The 11,171-nt window shown below is 37.2% G+C and overlaps 2 protein-coding genes across 4 annotated transcripts in view; both read left to right on the top strand.

Annotated features, from left to right (window-relative positions):
• Window positions 1–1,232, top strand: part of LOC108545688 (tubulin alpha-1 chain) — a 2,213-nt gene extending 981 nt beyond the window's left edge. The window contains exon 3 of the mRNA XM_017897441.1: window positions 45–1,232. Coding sequence (XP_017752930.1) covers window positions 45–1,171 — 1,127 coding nt within the window. The 3' untranslated portion in view covers window positions 1,172–1,232. The remainder of the gene's footprint in view (window positions 1–44) is intronic.
• Window positions 1,233–2,304: 1,072 nt separating this feature from the next.
• The window catches only part of LOC108545687 (uncharacterized), a 159,639-nt gene continuing 150,772 nt past the window's right edge, over window positions 2,305–11,171 (top strand). For 2 of the 3 annotated variants that reach the window (XR_001890099.1, XM_017897438.1), the window contains exons 1-6: window positions 2,305–2,841; window positions 3,800–3,926; window positions 3,998–4,127; window positions 4,226–4,390; window positions 4,485–4,686; window positions 4,771–4,895. Coding sequence is in view for 2 of the 3 variants with exons in the window: in XM_017897438.1 (XP_017752927.1) it covers window positions 2,838–2,841; window positions 3,800–3,926; window positions 3,998–4,127; window positions 4,226–4,390; window positions 4,485–4,686; window positions 4,771–4,895 (753 nt within the window). In the remaining variant the exon portion in view is untranslated. The remainder of the gene's footprint in view (window positions 2,842–3,799; window positions 3,927–3,997; window positions 4,128–4,225; window positions 4,391–4,484; window positions 4,687–4,770; window positions 4,896–11,171) is intronic. The other variant, XM_017897439.1, reaches the window with a different exon arrangement.

The following is an 11,171-nucleotide window of genomic DNA, read 5'->3' as shown; positions in this document are numbered from 1 at the left end:
TTTTTTTTTTTTTTTTTTTTTTTTTTTTTTTTTTTTTTTTGCAGACGAGGTTCGCACAGGCACTTATCGTCAGCTCTTCCATCCAGAACAACTGATCACAGGCAAAGAAGATGCAGCAAATAATTATGCTCGTGGTCATTACACAATTGGCAAGGAAATTGTTGACCTTGTCTTGGACCGTATTCGTAAACTTGCTGATCAATGTACTGGACTCCAAGGTTTCCTTATCTTCCACTCGTTCGGAGGTGGCACTGGTTCTGGTTTCACATCTCTGTTGATGGAACGTCTGTCCGTGGATTATGGGAAGAAGTCAAAGCTGGAGTTTGCAATTTATCCAGCACCACAAGTTTCCACTGCTGTGGTCGAACCCTATAACTCAATTCTCACCACCCATACCACTTTAGAACATTCCGATTGTGCATTTATGGTCGACAATGAGGCTATTTACGATATCTGTCGCCGTAACTTGGACATCGAAAGACCGACGTACACAAATCTGAATCGACTGATTGGTCAAATCGTTTCTTCGATCACTGCCTCTCTTCGTTTCGATGGCGCTCTTAATGTTGATCTGACGGAATTCCAAACTAACTTAGTACCTTACCCAAGAATTCATTTCCCACTAGTTACATACGCGCCAGTCATTTCCGCTGAAAAAGCATACCACGAGCAACTTTCTGTAGCGGAAATTACAAATGCTTGCTTCGAACCGGCCAACCAGATGGTAAAATGTGATCCCCGTCATGGAAAATACATGGCGTGTTGCATGTTATACAGAGGAGATGTTGTACCTAAAGATGTTAATGCAGCCATCGCAACTATCAAGACTAAACGCACTATTCAATTCGTCGATTGGTGTCCAACTGGTTTCAAAGTTGGCATTAACTATCAACCACCTACTGTGGTACCTGGTGGTGATCTTGCTAAAGTACAACGAGCTGTCTGTATGTTATCCAACACTACTGCTATCGCAGAGGCCTGGGCTCGACTTGACCATAAATTCGATCTAATGTACGCCAAGAGAGCATTTGTACACTGGTACGTCGGTGAAGGTATGGAGGAAGGTGAATTCTCCGAAGCACGCGAAGATCTTGCTGCTTTGGAGAAGGACTATGAGGAGGTTGGTATGGATTCCGCAGAGGGTGAGGAAGAAGGAGCCGAAGAATACTAAAAACTCACTCGTCAAGATTTTTCAATGACATACAGTTCGAAATAAACAAATTGATTTACAACCGTTATCGTTTCATCTATCTTACCTGTCCTTTGTATATTTTCCAGAACTGTTCATATATTTTTATTAGTAATTAAGATTCTACAGTTCATTTATGTTAAAAATATTATGATTTAAGTTAAAAAATAAATCGTACATTTCTCGTAAAATTTAAAAATTGAATGCTGTTTAATGAAAAAATATCGTAATTAATTTTAGTAATTACGAATACAGAATATCTGATTATATATTCGAGGTGATGTTTTATCATACATCTAGTAACATAAATCAACGAGTAGTTGATTTCGAAAATTACCGAGTTACTTACGTTTGCAGTGTGTTGTAATATGAATTAATATGTTTATATATAAAGATTATATGACTATTGGTGTCAAGAAAGAAAAATATGTTGAAACATAAGAACGCGGAAATTTGTGGTTTTAAACACAATGTGCTTGTGAACACTTGTTAATCAACAAATACATGAAGATTATGTTTGAATATTTTAATTTATTTCATACATAATTTTCAAAATGTTTATAAAACCATGATGAAATTGTTTACAATAGAAAGCTTTATTGAGTAATATCGAAGTTTCCAAATAAACAAGAAAGTTGATGTTACAAAATTAGTGTTATTAACTTTCTCAAGATAAATTTTACATTACCTCGTATCATTAACTGTTGCAGGTTAATCACTAAATATTTCGCATTCTTAAGTTTTTCTGTACGTTGTTCCTATTCTTTTGTTCAAATAGTTTAAACGTGTCATCTCGATCAATTTAACATTGTAAAATCGAAATGCGTATTAAAAATACGTGTACATATGATACGTACGCAGTGCGTGGTACTTTGTCTAATAATTTATCACAGCTATTTGAATTTTCTTATTGCGAATACAAGAATATCTCTCCTAATTCTATCCCATGTTAGTTTCTTACGCATCGGTTCATCTTGCTTTATTCCAATAACAAGAATAGATATCTTACTAAGAATCCGCCATGAGTCGTAGCTCCTTACACTTATCGCGAACACGCATGCGCAGTACGACAGTGCACGTTGGTGCATGTCGGTGTGCACAGTGGTGTGTAAGGCGGTATTTTGTTAAAAAAAAATTGGCGGTCTCGTTGGGTTAAAAATTGTGCAAATGTTATCGACAAGTAATTAACAGTGCGCCCAAATGGATCGCTTATTTATTCGGGATTGCAACGAGTAATATGAGTGAGTGAATGCAAAATTACTAAAAGTTTTCAGTAACGTTTCCCTCGGGAAAGAATGTAAAAACCATGGCTCAAATATCGATACAATATTACATCGATGCATCGAAACCAAAGTGACGGTGTGCAATAAATGTTGAATAAAGTTTGTTGAAATCTGTTTGTACTAATGTATCGGGTCAGGTGTATCGATGTCTTCTGCACTCGATATATTGTTTGCATACCTACTTGCAAGGCAAGAAGCTGTGCCTTGAATGTATGCAGTGGAGTGCAGCCCCTCCAACTCGAGTTCTCGTTGCAACGTTCTCCGGTTTCCTCAATCACGTTTTTTTCTCGTGTGCTGAATAATACATTTAAACTGAGACCATTTCAAAGAATGCTAACTTTATTTCATGACTACTTACGATAAGAATGAGTGAGTATTCCAATGGGATACGAGAACATTTGAACGACTTTGTAAATTCTTATGTGCTTATCTTGTAACTTAAGCCGGAGCGTATATGAAACTCTTGTATTTCTGATAAAGTGTACACACTTGGACGCTCTACCTGTATGAATTGCACATGTATACAGTGTGTACACGTTACCATTTCCAAATGTTGTACTTACACGTGTGTTCGAATAATGTGTTCAAGATAATTCGGGTAGAACAGACTTTATGTCGTGTCGCGTCTAATGCATTGAAATCCAGTAATTTTTTTTTTAACTTAGGAATTCAAAGAATGGTACGAAAAATTTACTCTAGTCATTATTTTTTATACTTTCGCGTATGTGAAATGTAGTATCTTATACGTGGCAAGTAAATTATATGAAAGACATTTGACAGTTATGAAATGGGGAAAAATATCTTTATGAAAAGTTGTCTAGAGGTTATATTCTTGAGTCTTTCGTTGTTCATTTAGTTATAACCGGCCACAATTATTTTCATGTTCACAAATAAAGAAAAGCACATGAAAATATTTGATACATTAAATTCACTGAAGTTTTGCCAGTATCATGTTCTAAAATGTTATGAGAATTATAATAAATTAAACATGTAATTGTAAATATTGATTTTTCTTAATATTTTAATATTCTAACGTTTAGTACTTTTCCTTTCATGTACTGTTTATTTGTTACATCTACAGTATATACTATATATATGCTAACACTTGTTTTGTGTACCTTGATCTTGTGACTTTAAGGTTAAAATGTATCATTTTAATAGCACAAAATTCTTTATATATTGTTTATAATTCCAGAATTTTGTATTTAATAATTACTATTTGTTAACTCTTGTAGGTTATTACAAAACAGTGTTATAATATATATTATATATTTTGCTTTTAGCACAACAAATTTTGATATATACTTTTTTCGCTTGAACATTATAGACCACTGCAAAGCCATGAAGATGAGTTTCTCTTTGTCATCGCTACAACCGCTGAGCCTTGGCTTAGAAAAGCATGGCCAAGCAGGTGTAGCGATAGAAAGGCCATACAACAGTCTCACCAAAAAACGGTTAGTATATCATTTGGTGCTATTAATGACTTGTATTAGTTTACGTTAAATTTATATTATTAATGTTACAGGAAAGATCCAAAGCAGTTTCACAATCAACGTTTATGGGCAAATCGTGAGGATTGCAAAGATGAATTTTGGGCAGCTATACGATCTAATTATGATTATATTATGGACACAAATTTAATAGATAGTTGTAAGGTATGTATTTAGTTGAGGTATTGACAATGTAATACAATGCATAGGTACAATGCATACGTGATGTATATTATATTTATGTCTTAATTTAATATAAATAGGAAGCTAATGGTGAATTAACGTGGGACGAGACTGATGTATCTACACAATCATGGAGTTTCAAAGAAGTCAGTAGTCAATTCTCAGAACTATATTCATGGCTAAGGGTTCTTCAAGAACTAGTTTATTGCAAAGAAGAGAATTTGTTAGATAAAAGTCTGCGTGCGGTATGTACTATTTAAATATATTGCGGCACATTGAATTTTTTTATATTATGGAAAATTAAATGATTATCCATTATTTATAAAATATAAATTTAAGGCTCACATGGAGGAGCTGCGACGTAGGGCATATAGAAGAAAGTTATTCAATGAACAAGCTGGAAAATTAGTGTCACATGCCCCTGCTTTGAAAGATGAAGTGGCGTGGCGTGTAGACCATTTAAATGCAAAATGGGAATTAGTTGAACAAATTATGGCACCTATTGAGCGGCCTGTATCTAATCAGCAGGATATATCGGCAGGTAATGTTTTCTATTCAAGTAAAACATTCCCTGTCAATTCGTGTCATGAACTACGAATTTTTAAGCGAAAGATTTGTGTTATAGATTTTGAACACGAAGTAAAATGTTTGAGGAAATGGCTTCGTGAAATGGAATCACGTCTTCAACCTTTAAGTTTTCACATAGATTGGACTTTGGCAGAACTCGAGGAAAAAGCAGTGGAGCATATGGTGAGTAATATAAAAAGAATAATTTTTTATAATATATTAGATGATTATTTATCATCTAGTAATATAGTTTTAATATAAGTACGTATATATTGATCAAAAACGTTCGTCAAAATTTTCTCTGCTAAATTGGGTAGAAATACAATTTATCAAATACCATAGCAAAACCCATAAATTTTAACTGCAAGTACATTCGAGCAAAGGGACCGTGAGCAATGCATTTAGGTATTGCACGTGTCATTAACACGACAAATCAATATTATAAATATGTCGTTTCCGTTTGCGAGCCGGATATATCTCTTTATTGTTAACGGAAACGGTCGACAACGCACACTTAAGCAGGCGTACAGGATAAACGTTGGTAATAGTAAATAATTACATTCAGCATGCTTGAGATACACGTAACAGGCGCGGATCTATCAAAAGCAATATAAGAAAACGATCGAAACTCATTTTTCAAACAATCCTGATGTTTAAATAGTCAATGTTCAATACCTGGGATATTTGTTGCGATTTCTCGTTAGTAATTGCGCAACCTCGACCAAAGATAGTAGATCAAGTTTTACTTTTGTCGTGACGAGACGATAGTGGACGCACGTTCAGTTTCAGCACGATTCTCTGTCGACTCTGTGCTGTATGATCAGGTGGGCGTCGGGAACCCGACTCGTGTTAGTTCCGTATCTTTCTACCGTGTTTTCTATCTTCTTCTTTCGCTCCTTTCCTCCCCCCTTAATTGCATCCCAACACAAAACATGATACGTACTGGACCTCGCGAATGTATGCATAACTACGGTATTGTGTAGTATAGCGTGGCGGTGCTACGAGTGTGTGCGTTTTCGGTTTTTTTTTACTCGCCGCATATTGTGTAGAAAGAGCGCTATTTCATTCCTGTCTTGTTATATTTCAAAACAGTGTATCATAGTATATTTATGTCTTCCTCTCTTTGACCTTTATATTTAATCATTTGGGTCTTTTTCGGTAACAAATTCTTCGTAACGAGTAGAATCAGACATGTTAAAGTAAGAAAGGATTGTAATATATTATTCCCTACGATACAAGTTTACTTCGTTTATAGACATAAGACGAATGACGTGTTTCAGTAACAAAGTTTTGCAAGCAGTTGCAAATTAATCCCTACTGTGATATTGTAACAATAAGGATATTAAGATAAGTAGTAAATTTCATCATAAGCTAGACTTTATTCCCGATAAAATGTTAGTAATATCGTTAATGCATTTCAGATTTACAGTCCGAGGATTCCGTATTTATGGTATATATCGAATTCTTTAGTTTAATAAAATGTAAGACGATCATCACGTACACATCTGTATCAACTTAATTGCAATTAGTGCAATCTTATTAATCCTAATCACAGTTAATTAATTGTAAGTCAGCCTCACTGTCGAGCATATTATTATTATCGCATGAATTACAGATTATAAGCAAATCGTTTATGTAATCCTGTGACATTTTCGCGAAGAAAAACAGCGTACAGAATTTATTATACTTTTTGCTTACCATAATCTAACTATTAATTTTTTGTACGTATTAGAAACATTGGTTCGTTTGTAATTACAAGCTAGCGATGATGTTTAGATCAACGAAATTTCCATTACACGAAATTCACATTACCCAACACGAGCTCCGATCGCTTTTTATAGTTGTACAAGTTAATACATTAGCGAATGGTAAAAAGCTGAACGAACGTATCGTTTATCCCCTGTTTGATCTGCGAATGAAACAAGAGCAAAAGAGGGCAATTTAGAACAACTTGGTCTGTCGGTGTAAGAGAAACGTGCAGTTTCTCGCAAATTTCACGATGGGTGGCGAATTAGGGACCGTTGGAGGCTCGGTTGAACCTTAATTCAACTTGGACGTAGCCTTCGTTCCCATTTTCACGCAGATCTAAAAAAATCATCGTAACGGGGACAGTGAAAGTCGCATGTCCTTTATCCAATTTCTTATCGTCTGCGATACATATTTCTGCATCCTCGAGTATCATTAAGATATTTCTAAAGCGTTCACCTCTGTGTCGTAAATTTATTTTAAGTCGAAATTCGTGTCGAGGCGAAAGAGGGTAACAAGGAACACGCGGAGATTATTTATCTCCGACATCGAGATTAGTAAATTAAAATGGAGGTTATTGGTCGGATAGATAAGAGCGATCGCGTATCGGACTTTCCACATTTTAACATCGTTTCGGTGTCAACTGGTCGATCGATAAAATCGAAGAAAAGCATCGGCCGAATAACTTATATTTAGCTCTCTAAGCCGGTGCGAATAAATTTGTTTACACCCTAGTTCGTTGCTCTCTGGCAACCGCACATGGCAGGCGTGTTGGTTTTAGGCAAATTCCACGATATCCTAGAACCCTGCCACGAAGCTGAAAATTCGCCCGAACCCCGTGTACCTTATGGCCATTCTATAAATTGTTTCCGAGTCGCGCGTGTAAAAAATAGTCAAGGTTGGAACGCGCCTAACCAGCGTGGTCTAGCTTCCGCGTTACGCAACCATCTTTCCTCGGTGTTCGAGTGAAAGCCATTAATCCGTCCGATACGAAGATCCAGAACGATTTTTATCTCCGTCGACGATCGATTTTCCCTCGTATTTAAATCCCCAACGTTATTCCAAAATTTCGGTTATCTTTAAGTATAATTCGAATTAAGTTCAATTTTAGCCCGGCTCGTACTTAAATCGAGCTTCCCGGAATTGCGGTAAAATTAGAAAAAAGAAACGCTCCGAGGTCCACTGAAATTCTGTTCCCAATTCTATTTTAAATTACGTCCAAATGAAATTCAAATCGCATTCAAATTACATTGAAATTGAATTCAAATGAAATTCAAATTTCGATTTCGATCCGAGTGAAATTCAAATTGAAATTATAACCCGCGTGAAAATCGAAGTTAAACGTAATTAGAGGTTATATCAACGAATTGCACGGATAAGAGGAGAACGAGCAGAGAAAATGCAAACGAACGTTAAATACTCGTTGCGAGCGCGATTGTTAGTCACGAACATTCATCATCCCGAGCGTGCTCGTGCGTTCACGGTTAATTAATTTCGTGGAACTAATTGTCCAGGTGCGGCTCGGCGAGGGGGCTGAATTTTTCGAGAATCGCCGGATAATTTTTCCCTCGCGTCATTCATTAAGCACGTCGCGGTATCGTACTACGACCGCGATACTCGGATATCGAGTCTCGAGATAAATCGATTAATAACCTATCATACGCTCGGTTTTCCTATCAGACGGTGAAAACAAAATGAAAGTCGGCATTAAGGCCGCGAGCGGTTACGTTTGTCGGGACGAAAAGAACGAGAGGAAAGGGAGAAAAGAGAAAAGAGAAAAACAAGCGTACGATAATGATATATAAGCAAGGGGAGCGCGTAATTTATTTCGAGTCGTGTATCGTTACACGTTCGAATTGTTCGATCGATAGGAATTTCAGCGCGCTGATGAAGATTGATGGCGACACTCGTGTCGTCCGATGGAACTAAAGGCTATTTCACCGGTCGTCGCTCGAGTGTCTCCGAGGGGGAGACACGTGTTACGAACGTTCGTCGGTGCTATTGAATCGTGTAAATTCCGTTGAAAATCGACACGGAGTGGACATTAGCGAAGGATGAGCTGAATCGTAGGCGAGGCGGCGGTTTCGGCACGTAGCGTTTAACGGAAATTCATGGCTCGTATTTAATTTCATCATCGCGCAGTTATTCGTAACGTATTCGTAAGCAGCGCAGGCCAACATGGCGGAATACTTTAACGCCTGTAAACTAATACCGGTGCAGATGGCGGTAATTTATTTCAGCGATTACATTGCGGTAATTTGATTGGAAATTTCATAAATTTAATAATCCTCTCTTAATGGCCGCATTGTAAATTGTAAAAAGCCTGCGGTAGAACAAGGCATATTACGCCAAATGTTAACGATCGATAATTAATCGACCGGGTATAATGTCAGGGATAATTCCGGGTGTTACTGCGGTTTCATTCATTGCCCATATCCGTTCGCACGATAGCTAATGTATGCTACGCACACACGCGCATATATACCGCCTAATAGCACTCGCATAAATTTTCATCAGTTTGTTCAAATTCTGATTATAATACCACTTTTATTTTTCTTCCTTCGCAATTAAAATCCACTAAGCAAACCTGATACTTCCGTTTCATTATTGCTTTATTCGTTGTTGGAATATATTTTCCTCGATCTTCCCATCTTCCATCGGTCAAAGTAATTCCCCAAGGTAATTTCATTATTCAAAATTCCCGCGGATATTCGGTCGGGGGGAATTTCGGGGGAATTCGGGAGACTGGAAAAACTCTTACTTTCCTTGAATTCCGCAGAATCGATGGCTAATCGCGCGCAAATGAAATCTCTCGTGATCTTTTAACCTTTTCGTGGCTAGTATAAATTACACCGTGTATCGACTGGAAGAACCAATATTACATTATTATTTACACACGTCGTTGAAAGGTTTATGCAACGCGCAATGAAAATTCTCGTTTTATTGAAGTTCAGATTACACGTCCGTTTGCCTCTAAACGACGTGAAAGTGTCGTTATTATTATACCCGACGAAATTGCATATCGTAAATCGTTACTCATTTCTACGATTCCGTTCTAAACGATACGTTCATCGGCTCCGTAAATCAATGGGTATATCGTATGCCTAATCGTTCGGATTTACGCGAAATTATCCGAGAAACACGTTCCGTTGGGTTTGCTTTTTATTCGCTCTGCCGGAATATTAAATCATAGCCATAATTATTTCGCGTGCATATATTATCGAGATCGCAAATACTAGCCGGAAGTTTTTAATAAATGTAAATAGATATTATAGATCGTATCTCGAGATTGTTATAATCGAAGCGAAGAAAATGAAAGGCAAAACGAAGAAACGAATAACCGTGAAGAAATCGAGAAGAATTCAAAAATCGATTACCCGATTTACATTCGGATAATTCGACGAGATCGATGAAATTTTGCAAGCTTCCATTTTACGCGCGAAAAGGAAATGGTCATCGTTCGATGGAAATCAGGTGGAAATCAAGGATACTTCTTGACACGCGATCGTTTCCCACGATCCTAGCCACAATGACTTAATTACGTTTCGTAACGTACATCGATGCAGAAGATGACAATTGATCCGATTAGCCGCCATTTTGCTGGATTTCGTCAATGGAGAGACATTCGACGAAGGGAGAAAACTAAAAATAAAATGAAAAAATTCTGCGACGTGGCGAAATCATTGCCGCGTTGCAAGTCGATCGGATTATTTACTTTGCTATGCAACTAGAATGCTAGATAGCATTGATGCTTCGCTGGGCCCGGACTGCAATCCGGAGGATTGAATTTCCACGTGATACCCATTCCACGACATACAATCACGCGATACTTGTCTTTGAGTTGTTTGTACTTCCTATACCCTGAAATTGATACGAAACTTTGTATGAAAAAATGCAAGGGGAAAAAGAAATGACGAATTGCGATGTCGAAACGCGTTCCGTGCAATTCGTCGTTCTACATCGTGAAAGATTCGGGTAAAAATGTTTCGAACAACTGGAAAAAGAGTTCGTATATTTATATTATATATTAGGTTGGCAACTAAGTGATCGCGGATTTGAAATGAGAAGGAAAATACAAAATTTTTTAGCGAATCTCAGATTTTGATGTCGTCTCTCTCGCTGCTTCATCTTGCATCATCCACGATCTTTTCCGATCAACGTTGTTATAAACTATCCACTTTTCGTCGTCAGTTATCAGTCGTTTCAGAAATCGATCAATTTCGTTGCGTTTCAGAAACGAATCGCAGATGCTAATGCGTTGCGTCAAATGAATTTCCATAAGCTGATCGAGTTTCTTGACATAGCCAGGCCGTTTTAATTTTTTTTTTAATGCATGTATGCGATACATCGAGCTTCTCTGCAATCTCACGTGTTGCGCTATGACGATCTGAATCGATAATGGCCTTGATATGGGTCTCATCAACTTCCACTGGACGGCCAGATTGTTGCGCATTTTTCGGTGAAAAATCACCAGAATGAAATTTGGCAAGCCAATTTTGACACTGTCTCTTTCGAGGCTTCATTCCCATTTACGGCACATAACTTCTTGCGTGCTTGCGATGCGTTCTTGCCTTTTCGGAAATAAAACAATAAAATATGTCCGAAATGCGCGTCTCGTTCTTCCATTTTCAAATTGGGATAAAAACGAAACTAAATAACTAATCGATACAATTTTTCAACTAAATTAAAGGCGGAAGTCCAAACAACAAGAAA

Source organism: Eufriesea mexicana, unplaced genomic scaffold (assembly GCF_001483705.2).
Source record: "Eufriesea mexicana isolate 0111107269 unplaced genomic scaffold, ASM148370v2 scaffold492, whole genome shotgun sequence".
In the NCBI taxonomy this organism is placed as follows: Eukaryota; Metazoa; Arthropoda; class Insecta; order Hymenoptera; family Apidae; genus Eufriesea; species Eufriesea mexicana.
The sequence above is the reverse complement of the archived record's forward strand: the minus strand, read 5'-3'. Positions and strand labels throughout refer to the sequence as shown.